Below are 17,427 nucleotides of genomic sequence, written 5' to 3'. Positions count from 1 at the left end.
AATTCTAAGTCGATTTAGCGATGTCCATCTGTCTGTCTGTCTATTGTAATCACGCTATCTTTTGAATAATTTGAGATAGATGGCTAAAATTTTGAACACATGTTTATTTTTCCAGTAGTTCGTAAATGGGTCATGTAGGTCTACGTTTTCATATAGCCCCCATATAACGGTACATCCCTATATTCGGTATTGTGATGATTTTAGCGACATTATTCACCGGAATTGTTTCAAATTTGGTATTTGATGTTCCAAATTGATACTACACCCTAAGATAGAAAATTGTCTGTACAAGTCCATGTCTTCGTATAGCCCCCATACAACGGTACCTCCCGATATTCGTTATTTTGATGATTTTAGCGATCTTTTTCCTGGAAGTAATTTAAAATTTGGTATTTGAAGTTCAAAATGGATAATACATCCTATTTGGTAAATGAAGTTCAAAATGGATACTACATCCTAAGACAGAAAATTGTCTGTGCAAGTCCATGTCTTCGTATAGCCCCCATATAACGGTATCTCCCGATATTCGGTATTTTGATGTTTTTAGCGACATTATTCACCGGAATTGTTTCAAAATTGGTATTTAAAGTTCAAAATGGATACTACACCCTAAGACAGAAAATTGTCTGTGCAGGTCAACGTCTTCGTATAGCCCAAATATATCAGTACTTCCCTATATTCGGTATTTTGACGATTTTAGGTACAATACCCACCGAAATTGTTTGAGATGTGGTATTTGAAGTTCGTAATGGATGCTACAGCCTGTGACAGAAAATTGTCTATGCTGGTCCAGGTCTTTGCACAGCTCCAATTTAACGGCACTTCCTTATATACGATATTTTGATGATTTTACTACATTATTCACCGTTTATTTCAAGTTTCGAATTTGAATATGATAATGGCTTATAACAAACAATGTTTATGTATGTCCACGTCGTATAGACCCCAATATAACGGCTTTACTCGGCATTTTTAAAAATTTAACAGATTTTTTTAAGGATTTTATTTTTTGAAAATTTTAAAATTCGTTGCAAATGGTGGAGGGTATTAAAAGATTGGCCCTGCCGAACTTACTGCTTGTTAACTTGTTTTATTTTTATTTATTACAAAAACCCCAAAACTGTGTATACTTATCTTTAAGTTGTTAATGGGCTGTTTCGTTATGAATGTAATAATTTTTCGTCCCATTTTTATGTAATCCTGTTACTTCAAATCTGTTGAATTCAAAATCGAAACTTTAATGTTAAAATTTAGATATTTTTATAACCATTCAATTGTATTACTGATGGATGAAACATTTCGACAACAGCTGTACAAATAAAATAAAAAACATTTGACTATATCGTCTTGGGCATTCGAAAAATTTCCATAAAAATGTAAACAAAAATCGATAGTGGAACATAGTTAAAACTACGAGATAAACATGGATGTGTATTAGGAATGTTTATCTATTTCAACTTCCTACGAAGTCATATGAACTGGACTCGAGAGATGCAGTCATCAAGAACCACCTGATAACAGAAAATTTAGAGAAAGGGGGAGAAGGAGAGCTGAAATTTGGTTTGTTTCTAAGCCTATCCATGAGATCTAATACATTAAACCACGAGTTCAAAATCAATTTAAAATAGAATGACTACGGAATTAGCTAAAAAACTAATTTCCTATCAACACTTTATTATTGCCCCTCCAGTAGTTTGAACACTCTAATTCTTTAAATTATTCATGAGGATAACAGCTAATATAAAATTCAATAAAATCTATAAGCTGCAACGATTTCAAAACAAAAGAAAACTTTGTTTCAGAAAAATGGATTAAATTGATTTTCATTCAATACTCATTCGTGAACTCATTAATTTAATTTTAATTACTTCTTTATTTGTTAATTTATTTATTCTTTTATTTATTTATTATCAGTACTATTTTTTGTATTTTTATGCATTTATTTTTGTATATTTATTTATTTATATTTTATGTACTCATTTTTATTTACGTATTTACTTATTTATTTTTGTATTTACATGTTTACAAATTTGCCATACAAAGCTTAATACGACGTATTAATTATTATTATAAGAAGGCGTGGACCTGCACAGACAATTTTCTGTCATAGGCTGTAGTATTCAAATACCAAATTTGCTAATATTGCTAAAATCATACCGATTATCGGGAGGTACGGTTATATGGGGGCTTTACCAAAAAGTGGACCTACATCACCCATTTTCAATACCTCCCGTCCTGCAGTCCTGCAGACATAATACACATTTGCGTAAAATTTTATCAATCTACTACCTGTCATTGGGAATCTAGAGTGATTTCCACAGACGGATAGACGGACGGACATCGCAAAATCGACATAGAATTTTATGCTGATCAAGAATACATATAGTTTGTGGGATCTAAAATGTATATTTCGAGGTGTTACAAACGGAAAGACATATTAAGTTTGCCATACTATGGTGGAAGGTATAAAAATCGTTGAAAAATTGTGCTTTAAATTGTTACAATACAGAATATCTGGTAGTTCTATTTAAGAGTATAAAACCAGACTCTACTTCGTAGTGTCTAAAATTATTATGTCAAAAAATACAAATTATTATGTCAAAATGCCAAAGTAAATAGAATTTTCCCATAATGGTCGAGTGAATAAAGGACTGCAAGAACTCTGCAACAGAGTGGCTATTAACAATAATTTAGTCACTTTTGTTGTTTTCGCTAATGAACAAATGACTTCAAATGGTCGCTCTAGTTATTAGATTTCACTACGATATAGCCGGAGTTTCTAACAAAAATCATATAAACGTTCTTTATTTCTTTTCTTGCTTAAAATTGAAGAAATGAATGTGGAGAACATATGGTATCCTGTCATATAACCAGGGAAACAATTCAAATCAATCATTTGCCGGTCTTATTATTTCACGTTTTTGGAGACATGAATTGGCCGAATTTGAATTTGGTAATTTCTTTCTTGAAATCGATTCTAAAATGTATGCATATTTTAATTAGATGCACACGCTTAGGTAAATAAACAACATAAAACTATTAGGCTTTCATTCAGGTAGTTAATTTAAACTAAAAAAAATATTAAAATTATTGACTTGCGATTTGACGTTCTACTAGAATACTTAAAGCATCAAGTTCTAAAACAATTCTTCCACAAAAACATTTGCCCAAGTCGAAACATCTGTTTAAATGTCACGATTTCGGTTATTCATATTCATTTCTATTTGATCAGCATCTGCTGTTAAAAAAATTCAAATTAAACAATTAACGAGAAAAAAATCGAATCGAATGTATGTCTACATGATTTAATGAGACTGAGATGAAATAATTTTCCTAAAATAAACTATAATAAATTGAAAATAAAGAAGCAACGGGTATTAGATATGACAATATTTAAACTTATACAATCCTTAAAACGTTTGTTAAACTTATGTGTTATTTTAAGAATACCTATTAAAATTGTTAAAGTATATCAATAGGATTAATTAAAATTTTTGATCCTTCATATGTCACCATCAAAATATATTAAATTAATTGAACAACAAGTAAAAAAGCTGTCTGTTCGGCCGGGCCGAAGTTTAAATATCCTTCACCATTTTCAACGAATTTTAAACTTTCAAAAGGAAAAAAAAAAATAAATAAATAAAATAAAATTCGTTAAAAATACTGTTGAAATCTTAAAAAAAAACCTTATGTAGCCTTTATATTAGGGTCCTACATAGGCAAATTTTTCACAAGCCATTACAATATTCAAATACGAAATTTGAAAAAAATCGGTGAATAATGTAGCTGAAATCATCAAAAATACCAAACATAGGGAGGTACCGTTATATGGGGGCTATACGAAGACATGGACCTGCGCAGACAATTTTCTGTCCTAGGCTGTAGTACACATTACGAATTTCAAATACCAAATTTTAAACAATTCCGGTAAATAATGTCGCTAAAATCATCAAAATATCGAATATCGGGAGGTAGGCAGACAATTTTCTGTCATAGGTTGTAGTATCCATTGCGAACTCCAAAAATCAAATTTGAAACAATTTCGGTGAATAATGTCGCTAAAATCTTCAAAGTACCGAATATCGGGAGGTACCGTTATATGGTGGCTATACGAAGACTTGAATTTGCACGAACAATTTTCTGTCATAGGCTGTAGTATCCATTATGTTATATTATACTTCAAATACCAAATTTGAAACATTTCCGGCGAATAATATCGCTTAAATCACCAAAATACCGAAAGTAGGGAGGTACCATTATATGGGGACTATACCAAAACCATGAACCATTTTCAATACCAAAATTCCTGCAGACTTCATTTTGTTCGGAAGCTAGTGTGATTTCCACAGACAGATAGACGGGCAGGCAGACGGACATCGCAAAATCGACATAGAATTTTATGCTATGCATTGTTAGTCAAGAGTTTAACTAGAAGGAGTGAACCGAAATCTATGGTTAACAGAAATGTTGAGATAAACGAAGTTTGATGAAAATTTCGGATTTATTTCGAATGTTATTAGGGCTACAATTATTCAAAATCTTGGCCCTTGTGAGGAGGAGTGGACCAATAAAATCCCTATTCTTTGATTGAGAGAAATACTTAGATAAACCAAGTGAAAAAGAATCGTGAAGAGAGGGTATGATTGTTCAAAATGTTGACCCTTTGTGAGGAAGGTAGGTGGTGTGTTAGTGGAAATATTGCAATATGGTAAGCTTAGAATGAATCGGATGCGTATTTCACATTATAGATCGTTTTTGTTGTTCTTAATGTTGAACCTTTGCGATGGAGGTACCAGAAGGAAGTACCGATGTATTCTATCTTCATACCAGATCTTGTTTTAGTAAAAAATTGGGATGAGTGAAATTTGAGGAAAATCGGATGCTTACATTTACATTCAACAGAAGAAGTCATTGTGAAAACTCAACGTGCTTTTAAAACATTAAAAAATGTGAGAAGTGCGCCTTCTAAGAACACCATTAAGCGTTTATACTAAAAACTTTCGACTGGTAAGGCCCTTTCTAATCCGAAGAGGCCATATAAAAGTCGACCAATGCGATTGGCCGAGAATATTGCTGCCGTTTCCAGTGTTGAGAGGTCCCCAAGAACATCCCAAAAACGCCGTTCTCAGCAGTTGGGCACGGCTCGGTCCACTTTACAACGGATTGTTCGCATTGATTTGCATTTGTTCCCGTACAAAATTCAATTGACGCAAAGAATGTTGCCTGCGGACAAGTTTCGTCGATTGGAATGGGCCAAAAGTCGAATATGGGCAACCCTGTATATTTCGAGGTGTTTCAAATGGAATGACAAACTTTTTATAGCCTCCATACTATGGTGGTGGGTATAAAAATATTGGGAACAGCTTAGTAGTTGAATATGGAATTTTCTTTAATTTGAATAGATATTCAATTAATTTCAATATAATTTGCTAAAATGCATATCACAATATATGGGTCCTCAGTTATGTATGCACATTTATTCTAAAAAACTCGGTTTACTAATAACCAAACAAACATTTATAACTCGTAACAATCCATATTTCATTAATCCATTTATTTTAATTTTATTTATAGCTTTCATGTGTGTGTAGTAGAATATATAATATTAGAGACATGCAGAAGAGAGACATTCCAACGAATGCACCTGATACAAGACAATACGAATCAAGCCAAGAGGAACCAACATATCAAACGAACCACCGATCTGACAAGACAAGAGACGAATTAATTAGCGAAATATTTCAAGTTGGATTTCCTCCTGGATTGACAATATTCAATGTAAGTTGTTCGGAATATAATTTGGTTTTGTTTTGCATGGCGTCTAATCAAAATTCTTCTTATAGAACACTTCCCCATTTGAGGTGGATGATTCGCAATCATCATCGTCATATTCATCATATACACAACCCATAACAGAGGCTCCATTCAGAGCTTTAAAGGATTCGACTGGAAAATTGACAGGAGTTCCGTCAAAAGAATTGCAAACATTCCCGAATGATAATACAGCGAAAGTAAGATTTTTTTTTTTTGAGAGACAGATATTACTATAACATACCGACCTATATTCTAAGCCAATAGATATGCATAACAAATGCTCTGTTCCAGAACTGTAAGAATATGAAACTTTTTACTACAATAACCGATTTCCCCTTATGATATAAGAAAATCAAAACATGTAGATTCTTTCAGGTTCTGGAACGAAGCAAAAGTTTTAAAATAATAGATAAGGGACCCATAATCAAGAACAATGTCGAATGATAGATTTTTGGAACATTTGCAAACATTACCAAAATATAATACTCAGAAAGTTAGATGTTGATAGTTTTTATAATGTAGATATTTTCGTAGAATATTAACCAAAATTGAATAAGATTCGTTACAACTTAGATAAAAAGTACTAACATTCATATAATCGACCAGTAAAGAAAAGTCGGACCCTACACCGCTATGCATATTTAATAGAGCCCCCGTACCAAAAGAATTTATTTCAAGTATATCATATAACATTTGGCCTCAGTTTGCTATAGAGTGCATGATTTTGATGGAGAAGGATTGGGAGAAGGATTGTATTAAAAAAAAATTTGTATCGGAGCCGGGTTCCACAAAATGGAAACGTACGTTCGGAAATTCACTCCATTTGGGCTGATATTAGCCATTATTTGCACAATAAACCTGAAATGGCATTAAGGATATATGTGGGAGTTATATCCAAATTTAAACAGATCTTGATAAAATTGGGCAGAGGTATTTTCGAGCTCTTTAAGATATCTGATACCAAATATCATTGTTGTCGAATACATATTACGAATGTGAGGGACTTAAACACCAAGTCAGACGAAACATATATATGGGAGCTATAGTTATAACTGAACCGATTTTTACCAAATTTTATGTACTTGCTTCTAGACCGAATCCGGTTGGGTATGCCAAAATTCAGGCCATTTAGATTGATATTGGCTATTTGGTGCACAATTAACCCGAAATCGGTTGAGGATATATATGGGAGCTATATCCAAATCTGAACCGATCTTGACAAAATTTGATATACTTATTTCAGAGCTGTATCTGATATCTTGTACTAAAGATAATTTTTGGGAATTCATATTACGGTTGTGAGGCACTTTAAACCCCAAAATCGGATAAAACTTATATATGGAAGCTTTAGCTATGAACCGAGGTACTACCGAACAGTATCTGATGTCAGGTACCAAATATCATTCTTCTGGAGTACATATTACGCATATGAGGGACTTAAAAACCCAATCGGATGAATTTCTCCAAATTTGATTTACTTGCTTTTAGACTGAATTCGGTGGGATTTACCAAAATGCTGGTCACATGGTCTCATATTAGCCATTTAGTGCTTGGTACATATTAGCCATTTATGTTAGCTATATCTAATTCTGATCCGATTATCACCAATTTCAATAGGTGCTTGGGCGGACGGACGGACTGACATCCATAAATCGACTCAAAAAGTGATTCTATGAAGATCCTCAAAATTAGATCCTCAAAATTAATTGGTCTATCTTGCTTCCTTCTCCATGTTACAAGCAAATGTACAAAGACATAATACCCTTACTACTATGGGGTGTAAGGTATAAAAAAATATCGACTGTTAGATTTTTGAATGTTGTCAAAATAACTAAAAATCGATTTTCAATCGCTTTTAACTTTAGAATTTTAATGGAGTTTACTCAATAAAATAGTAGAAAATACAAAGTTTTGTTTTGCTTTTTTGGCTCGATAATAATTAACGCGTAAAATGGCTTAACGCCTTCATTCTGCATAGACTTTTCAACTTACAATGTCGACCTACGTTATCCTAAGGAGATATGAAACGCGACCTTTACAAGAAACGTTTTAACGAATACGAATGTGAGTAGTTCGAGTAGTAGTCAGATACTACGTTGATATGCAATAAATTTAAATAGGTATAAGTTGTTCAAAGTAGTTTCTTCAAAATTTCCCACATCAAATTAATTGTCAAATTATTCTAAATTCACAAAATAACCTCCAAAGTCCTCTTTACCAATTCCGATATCAAGGAAATGTTGTACACTAATTATTATAAAATAATATTCTTAGACATACATATCTTATATATGTACAATTAACTGCTAAAATTGAGGACTACAATATAAAATATATTAAAATAAGGCTAATACAAAAAATCGATTTCACGCGTCGATAAAGCCCTCTACATGTGATTGTTGTTTTATTGATACTGCATAGCACGTTCATTCTGCTATGGCCCTTCCGTTAGGCCCTATATAAGGGATCATTAATAGCGAATTATGTTGTTCTAGTCTGGCCTAAATAATCTGGTTCTTTTTTTCGAATGTCATCTAATCAAAAATTTTTCTTATAGGCCACCTCATCCTCGTCATATCCATTATGGTCACAACCCATAACAGAGGCTCCTACCTTCAAAGTTTCAAGGGATCCAAATGGAAAATTGACAGCAGTCCCTTCAAAGGAATTGCAAACATTCCCGAAAGTAAGACCCTTTTTAATTTTTTTTTTTAATTTTTTGAGAAAGACTTTTTTCTGCTGCATGTTAAGCTAATTGCATAGTTAAACAATAGATTTGTGAAAAAAAAATAAAGACTAGCAATACAGGATAGTTTATTCCACTTTTCGTATTTTGCCTTCAAGAAAAAATAAGATTTTGTATTAATTACTGAAAAAATAATTTTCAATTCAGTTATTTGAAAGTTAATTCGATTTTAGATTTATTATTTATCACAGCCAAGAGAACTATTTGTTGTGAAAGACGACCCTGTTGTAAACGTTAAATATTGATCGAATGAAAATGACAAAAAATCAATAATGTCAAATCGATTACGAAAAGTCAATACTGATTTTGGCTTCTGAACTTATTGAATCTGAGAATGTGTCCTTTTTTCAAAAGACATAAAATATGTTTGCCAATACGAGTTCGACCAGTACGCTTTCTGTTTTAATGTAGGTAACAAGTCCAACCATTTGGAGCGAATTTGGCAATTTTCATAAAAATTAAATTCGTTAACGATTCTGTTAAAATCTTAAAAATACAGAATGTAGCCGTTATATTAGGTTCTATACGGTGATCGAATATGCGAGGTACTATTATACGTGCGGTAACTAAAACGTGGACCTACACAGACAATTTTCTGAATTAGGCTGTAGTATCCATTACGAACTCAAAATACCTAATTTGAAGCAATTCTGGTGAATGATGTCGCTAAAATCATCAAAATACCAAATATCAGGAGGTATCGTTATGTGAGGGCTATACGATGACGTGGACCTGCACAGAAAATTTTCTGTCATAGGCTGTAGTATCCATTACGAATTTCAAATTCCAAATTCCGGTGAATAATGTCGCTAATATTATCAAAATACCAAATATTGGGAGGTACCGTTATATGGGGGCTATTCGAAGACGTGGACCTGCATAGACAATTTTCTGTCTCAGGCTGCAGTATCCATTACGAAATTTTTATACCAAAGTTGAAACAATTCCGGTGAATAATGTCGCTAAAATCATCAAAATACCGAATATCGTGAGGTACCCTTATGTGGGAGCAATACGAAGACGTGGGCCTACATGGCCCATTTTCAATACCAATTCCTACTTCATTTCGTCCGGACGGACGGACGTTGCTAAATCGACATAGAATTTTATGCTGATTAAGAATATATATACTTTTTATACCCTTCACCATACATAGTATGGAGGGTATATTAAGTTCGTCATTCCGTTTGTAACTCATCGAAATAATCATTTTAGACCCAACAAAGTATATACATTCTTGATCAGCGTAAAATTCTAAGACGATTTCGGTAACGGTAACCTCCGATATTCGGTATTTTGAAGATGTAAGCCACATTTTTCAATGGAATTGTCTGAAAATTCACACAAGTAGTTCCTTGTGAATACTTTACCCCCTGAGAGAGAATTGTCTATATAGGTAAACGATATTATATATCCCCCATAAAACGGTACCCCCGATATTCGGTATTTTGATAACTTTACCAACATTTTTCAACGGAATTGTCTGAAAATCCATACAAGGAGTTCCTTATGGGTACTTTATACCTCGGAAGAGAATTATCTATATCGGTCCAAGATATCGTATATCCCCAATATAACGGTACCCCCTATATTCGGTATTTTGATAACTTTACCTACATTTTTCAACGGAATTGTCTGAAAATTCACACAAGGAATTCCATGTTGGTACTTTATACCTCAGCACAGAATTATCTATTTAGGTCCACGATATCGTATATCCCCCATATAACTGTACCCCCCGATATTCGGTGTTTTGATGATGTTAGGCACATTTTTTAACGGAATTGTCTGAAAATCCACACAAGGAGTTCGTTGTGGGTACTTTATACCTCGTCAGAGAATTATCTCTATAGGTCCACGATATCGTATAGCCCTTCATATAACGGTACCCTCGTTATTCGGTATTTTTATGATTTTAGCCACATTTTTAACGGAAATTGTACACAAGGGGTTTTTTCTGAGCACTTTACCCCCCGACAGAGAATTCTTTATATAGGTTAATGATATCGTATAGCACCCATATAACGGTGCCCCTGATATTCGGTATTTTGATGATTTTAGCCACATTTTCAAATCGTATTGTCTCTAAATCCACACAAGGAGTTCTTTGTGAGCACTTTACTCCCTGAAAGCGAATTGTCTATATAGGTGCGCAATATCGTATATCCCCCATATAACGGTACCACCCGATATTCAGTAGTTTGATGATTTTAGCCACTTTTTCCAATGGAGTTATCTGAAAATCCACACAAGGAGTTCCTTGTGAGTACTTTACACCCAGACATAGATTTGTCTTAATAGGTCCCCAATATCACATATACCCCCATATATCGGCACCTTCCTATATTAAATACTAGCTGGCCCGGTCCGCGTTGCCGGCCCGTAGTTTTAGTCTTTAATGCAAATTTTGTATAGTATAATATTTCACAAATCTGGCTCATAAAGGTGAACAAATGTTAACATAAATATTGATCCGACTAAATAGAAATAAATACCTATGGAAGAAGGGCAAAATAATTTCTGAACAGTCGAAGTTACTTACGCTTTTACACCCATTACCATAGCACCTTATATTGCGCTTTAGAGTCCCCAAGAAGTCTATATTATTGTTCATAGTATAATTCAATGACGAATCAACAATGCCCGTGTTGTTGTCCGCGAATCTGTAAAAATCACTATAGATCGGCGGCCTCGGGGACTATATGGGGACTGTACGAAAATATTTACCTATGTTGACATTTTTCTGTAAGATGGTTCTCTACTCACAAAGTAGCCTAAATACAGCAAAATCGATTGGAAAATGTGGTCAAGACCCTCGAAATAGAAAAGCCAAGATGCCAAATAAAGGCAAAATCAGTTGAAAAACGTGGCCAAGACCACGGTCATAGCTGAAATCAGGGATACATCCATATGAGGGTTATACCAAAACGTAGCCCAACCAATATTCTCTTGGGGGTTACAAATTCAATATAATACAAAATTTTCTTTTCTGACCACACATTAGATGTGGAAGTGGACTTGGAGATACACCAATGTGGGGATTTTACTTAAATAAATTCCGATGTGGCAATTATCTGTGGTTCCCTACCCAGGGTAGCATAAATACAATTTTTAGCCAAATCAATTGATAAATGTGGTCAAGACCAAAATGGGCCCTACTCTGAAAATTGAAAATTTTATGCGAAGAGGTTCTCTACCCGCTTACGCCCAAAAATAGCTTAAATCATACGATGGTTGAAATGAAATCGGGTTGTACCCTTATCCGTGAGTTATGATCGATATCATGACCTGCAAAAACGATTTAAGGTACCTTGAATGTTTGGGAAGAATTTCTAGAAGGATAGAAATCCTTTTCTTACTAAAAGTCCCATTAGCTCTACTATTTTGCACCCTTTAAATTTGGTATTTTACTGATTGTACTCCCAAAGAATTTTGCATTTTGAGCTCTCATTGGACGGACTATTGTCACATGAAAGAAGTAGGTCCACGCTTTTAAATGAGCCCCATTAGGCTTTTTCGGTCATTTTTGTTTGTTTGAATGTGTTCGCATCTTCCAGCTGAACCACGATGGTGGCCCTGGAGTTGAAAGGTAGATGTCAGTTAACATCCTATTTCATTTTTTTGATGAAAAATTGTATATAGTGAAAAATTATTCTTAATTTTTTTCACAAAAAATTCATTGAATTCAATATGATAATACAAATTGAAAAAAAATTGACAAAGGAAGAATAACAAATTGAAAAAATCTTCAACTTGTTCCCTGATTTTTTATAGCAAATGTTTAAAGATCCTTACAAAGTTTGTCAATAGAATGTACTATTATTTTAAAATTCGATTCCATTGAAAGATTTTTTCGATTTTTTTCCCTATTTAAGAATTTTTTGCGCTTAAATCTCTTCTTCGTAATTTTTTAGTGATTTTGAAAAAGTAATTATCTTTTAATTTTGGTGTGACCGCGTTAAATTATTTCGATATCATCTATTCCGTTTCGTTAACACATTATTCAGTACTACACTTCCATGTAACCCGACATCAATTTTTAGTTCTCAAGAAATCAAGTCAATTAAATAAATTCAAAAATAAAATATGAAAAACACTACAAATATACATTAGAAAAAAGTAAGTCAGAATGGGAAAAAATCATGCAAAATAAGACATTACTATTGTACATTTCAAAAGTCAAAATGAAAATGTTATTATATCACATTTTTAAGCGATTTTTTTGGATATTATCCTTTTCGGACAGGAGACAATTCCGAATTTGTATGAATCTTTAAAATCAGTCCAGCGGTTCTTAAGTTATAAGCGTAGTAACTAACACAACTTTCTTTTATATATATAAGATTGTAAAGATTAAAAAAAAACTTATTGGATTTTATTTTTTTGAAAATTTTCTAATTCGTTCCAAATGGTGTAGAGTATTCAAAGTTCAGCCCGGCCGAACTTACTGCTTTTTTATTTGTTGTCTCTAAAATATATATTTCGAGGTGTTACTAACGGAATGACAAACTTAATAAACCCACCATACTATGGTGGTGGGTATAAAATTACCAAAGGGGGTAAGTTAAATATTTGTGTAGTAGCCAATTTGTGTTCAAAACAATAATTATCTTACAACTTTGAAGCAGTATAAATTTTAAATCAGATGGGACCAACATATAAAAGCTTTTGTTTAATCTCAATCGATTGACGGAGTTACTTCAAAGTTGTATGCGATCTCTCGTATCTTATTTGCTTCCACGTTAAATGAGACCGAATTCGATAAAATGCATTTAATTCCAATTAATCAATTTAATCAATAAACTTAGAATCGGACGATGTTATATATATAAGATCTGTATCCAAACCAGATCTGTATATAAGAGAGCTATATCTGGACCAATTTTCTCCAAATTTGTCATGTCTGCTTACTCGCTAAATTCGGTCATAGGTGACATACAATTTTGACGTGCAATCGGATCAAGATGTATATGGGAGCTACAACAATATCCGAATCAATCTAAACAAAATTTGGCAGAAGTACTTCTGATCTGTATCTGTAGGGTCCGAATAATATTCTTCTAGCTAAAACTATATCTTAACCGATCTTCACTAACTTTTACATACTTGCTTTTAGGCTCGATTTGGTCGCATTTGCTAAATTTCATTCAATATGGACTAATATTACACGATTAGTGCACAATTAAAGACGAATCGAATGAAGGTATAGGGTAGGGTATAAAAAAGCTTTCGTGTGTATCATGGCCTATATAAGGCCAGCCAAGAAGATTACTTTTGACGATATTTTGATAATAAACTTAGTACTTTCTGGTGACTTTTTTTTGAATTTCAAATTACAATTATGTTGTTGACAACAAACTTGATTGTCAGATGGGTTCATTGGTCGACCTTATGTAGGTGTCACTAAGGAAAAAAATGTCGCTCCGATAACTAACAAATTTGCAAACGCAACCTTTTAGGCAGTTAGAAAACATATATGGACATGCGGAAAGGACATTTAAAGTCCTCAGTTAGATTAGACAAATATCCTTTTTATCGTTTCCTGACATCGTTATATCAATTTTCGTTTAGAAAAAGAAATTACCAGTACAAGCAATTTTTTCATTTACGTCACTGAAATAAACAAACAGTTATAACTTGTATTTTCTCTTTCGATCACATTTCCTTTCAGGGTAACTTGTATTCAGATCGTTCGCACGATGATTCTCGTAAGTATGCATCGTTTATGCATTTGCATCAAAGATGAATTTTCAATTTCCTTATTTTATTTACAGACTATAGTCATCCGGTACAAAAAGATGAACAGAAAAATCTGGATATGAATTACGTCATTAGCTCGGATGATTGCGTTGAGGGCAAAGCAACATTTTGTACCGATGTACGCAACTATCCGCCCGAAACGGTTGTAGAGGAGATATTAAAAAAGAATTTCATCAACTTGAACATTTTCTTTGGCGAAGATACCATAAGTCCGGACGATTTCAGTCAGCGCATGAACAACGAACCGAATGTTGAGTCGCTTTGTGAATCACGGACCACGTTGATTACACCCCAGGCTGGTTGGAATATAGAATCGAATTGGACACTCATTGTCAATACGGATAAATACAAACAGGCTATACAAATCGAAGAGTGCATGTGAGTACTTTTTTTGAAATAACGTTAATCAGAATCAAGTCAAATTATTCTCACCTTTTGCAGTAACGAAGGTTCCGTTTGTGGACCAAAACAGAAGATTGATCCGCCGCCTGGCTATAACATAACCTGCAAACAGAGCTATATTTATCGTTCCCTCGTTTCGATAGCAGATGGAAAAGTGTTGCCGAATTCATTCAAGTTCCCTTCCTGTTGCAAATGTGTGATGAAACCATTGAAAAACTACTAAATAGTTTTGTTTATATTGAAGTTCATTGCTCTAAAAGAACTGGATGAATAATGTTAATGAAACTCGATTGTGATTTTAAGGTATGTAATGAAATTCTTACAAAAAATAATACACTTTGGATAGAATATTACCTTGGTCATACAGTTGGTCGACATTTTCAATTCATTTTAGCGTTTCCAATTGAATGTACATGCCTTCTGCTTAAACTCTTTGAGATATTGTAATGCATTTAAAATTGGCACTGATAAAATATGGAACCTTCCAAACTTTACGTTCCAATATTCGTAATATCAAAGATTTTTTTTCCAAATTTTCAGGGAAATTTTTTCAAATTCGGAATTAAAAACTAGAAAAACTAAGTAGACTCAGGTTTTATAGTCTCCATATAACGATACCATCCACCTTATGGTATTCCGATTCTATTGAATATTTTTTTAAAGTTTTTTTACCTCTTGGTGGAATATTTGGACGGGCCAAACTCGACGCCTTTTAAATAATTTAGTAATACATAAAAATATTATCCTCTTTTATCTAATTTCAGAAACCCAAACACTCACAGGATGGATGGCAGGCCAAATTGTCCATTTCTTAGGTTTTAAGAGAATTATTTTCGCGTTCACAATTTTCTAGTAATTTCATGTCATATTTACACGGGTTTAATTACAGTAAATTTTATTTAAAAGAAAAAAATAATTAGTTAAGAGCAACTAACAACAAAAATAATAATATAGAAATTATTTTTGGCAGGGTTGGGGCCTTTGGTACCCTGAATTTATAATTAAGTCCAACTTTAGTTCAAAAAACAACCACAAACATGTGTATGTATGTATTTACAATACTCTTTATGTACATTTGCATTGCTGTAGGTTTGTGATAAAGTTTACACAGCACCCATGTAACTGTCAAAATGACATTTTAATGCGCATTCTAAATACGATTTCAAAAAGTGACCAGTGATTTGACTCTATGTAAATATGTATGAACTAACCCCCTTTCGGGCTAGTGTTTGGGGTTGTTTCTTTGAGCAGAGTTTTAAGTAATTTTTGTTTTTAAATTGTTAAATATTTTTCCTTAAATATTTGTAAAAAGAAGATTTATTAAGTAGAGGAGAAGTAAATGCTCAGAAATTCATTTGATAAGCCTCCCAAATTGTACACTACAACATTCTCTTAGCTTATATGTATGTATAACCAAAAGACAATTTATACTTTTTATATGTTAATTAAATTTTCTTATAACGAAAAGTAGAGTAGAACGTTTTTATTGTTTTATTTTCCTTTTTTGTAATAAATTAAACTGTATTTTTTCCATTGGATTACGTGTCTGGCTTGTTTTGGTGTTGACACATTGTGGTTGAGCGCAAGTGAAGAATAACATATGCGTTCGTTTGGGTCGCATCTTGACTGAGGGTATGTATGCATGTGTGTATATACATCAAGAACAAAATTAAAGGTTCACTTGGGAAAATAAGAATTAAATTTGAGGAAAACCTAAAGGAAAATTATGTAAAGAAGCGTGGATGCCTAGAAAACAAAATAAAAGCAGCCATATCATACTTAATTTTCTATGGTTACTGAATTTAAAGATAAGTAAATGATTTAAGAGTGAATTTAAATGGTGCTCTGTATTCATAAAAATAGTTTTAATTTAGATAAATCATAAAAATACTAAAAAATTATAAAAAAATGTTAGGTTTAGCGTCAAAATACCCTCTATTACACTGTGCAACACAAAATATAATTACGAGGTAGTAAGTAGAGCTAACAAGTAAAAAAAAACATTAAGTTCAGCCGGGCCAATCTTTTAATACCCTTCACCTTAGGATAAAGGAAACATTAGAGCCCATTATGGCCCACATATACCAATTTTTAGACATATTCGTGGGAAAATGTGCCAAAAATCATCAAAATACCAATTATCGAGAAATACGGCTATATGGGGCTATACAAAAACGTGGACCTGTACATAAAGTGTTTCGCCAAAGGAACTAGAACCCATTATGACCTACAAATACCAATTTTCCGTGAAAAAATGTGTCAAAAATCATCAAAATACCGAATATCGAAGGTACCATTACATGGGGACTATACCAAAACGTGGACCTATTCCTACAATGTTTCGCCACATGAACTAGGACCCATTATGACCTACAAATACCAATTTTTAAACAAATCCGTGAAAAAATGTGGCAAAAATCATCAAAATACCGAATATCGAAGGTACCATTATATGGGGACTATACCAAAACGTGGACCTATTCCTACAATGTTTCGCCACATGAACTAGGACCCATTATGACTTACAAATACCAATTTTTAAACAAATCCGTGAAAAAATGTGGCAAAAACTTACCCAATATCGGAAGGTACCGTTATATGGGGGCTATACCAAATCGTAGACCCATACATGCAATGTTTCGCCACCGGAGCTGGAACCCATTATGACAAATACCAATTTTTAGACAAATCCGTGAAAAATG

The 17,427-nt window shown here is 33.2% G+C and overlaps 1 protein-coding gene across 2 annotated transcripts in view; it reads left to right on the top strand.

Moving 5' to 3' along the window:
* Positions 1-16,266, top strand: part of LOC101898905 (protein spaetzle) — a 52,751-nt gene extending 36,485 nt beyond the window's left edge. Inside the window, exons 2-8 of one of the 2 annotated variants that reach the window (XM_059126615.1) lie at positions 5,578-5,781; positions 5,847-6,014; positions 8,375-8,503; positions 14,235-14,271; positions 14,338-14,701; positions 14,765-15,028; positions 15,490-16,266. In XM_059126615.1, the coding sequence (XP_058982598.1) occupies positions 5,578-5,781; positions 5,847-6,014; positions 8,375-8,503; positions 14,235-14,271; positions 14,338-14,701; positions 14,765-14,948 (1,086 nt within the window). In that variant the 3' untranslated portion in view covers positions 14,949-15,028; positions 15,490-16,266. The remainder of the gene's footprint in view (positions 1-5,577; positions 5,782-5,846; positions 6,015-8,374; positions 8,504-14,234; positions 14,272-14,337; positions 14,702-14,764; positions 15,029-15,489) is intronic. The other variant, XM_059126616.1, reaches the window with a different exon arrangement.
* Positions 16,267-17,427: the final 1,161 nt, after the last annotated feature.

This window comes from Musca domestica, unplaced genomic scaffold (assembly GCF_030504385.1).
Source record: "Musca domestica strain aabys unplaced genomic scaffold, Musca_domestica.polishedcontigs.V.1.1 4, whole genome shotgun sequence".
NCBI lineage: Eukaryota > Metazoa > Arthropoda > Insecta > Diptera > Muscidae > Musca > Musca domestica.
The sequence above is the reverse complement of the archived record's forward strand: the minus strand, read 5'-3'. Positions and strand labels throughout refer to the sequence as shown.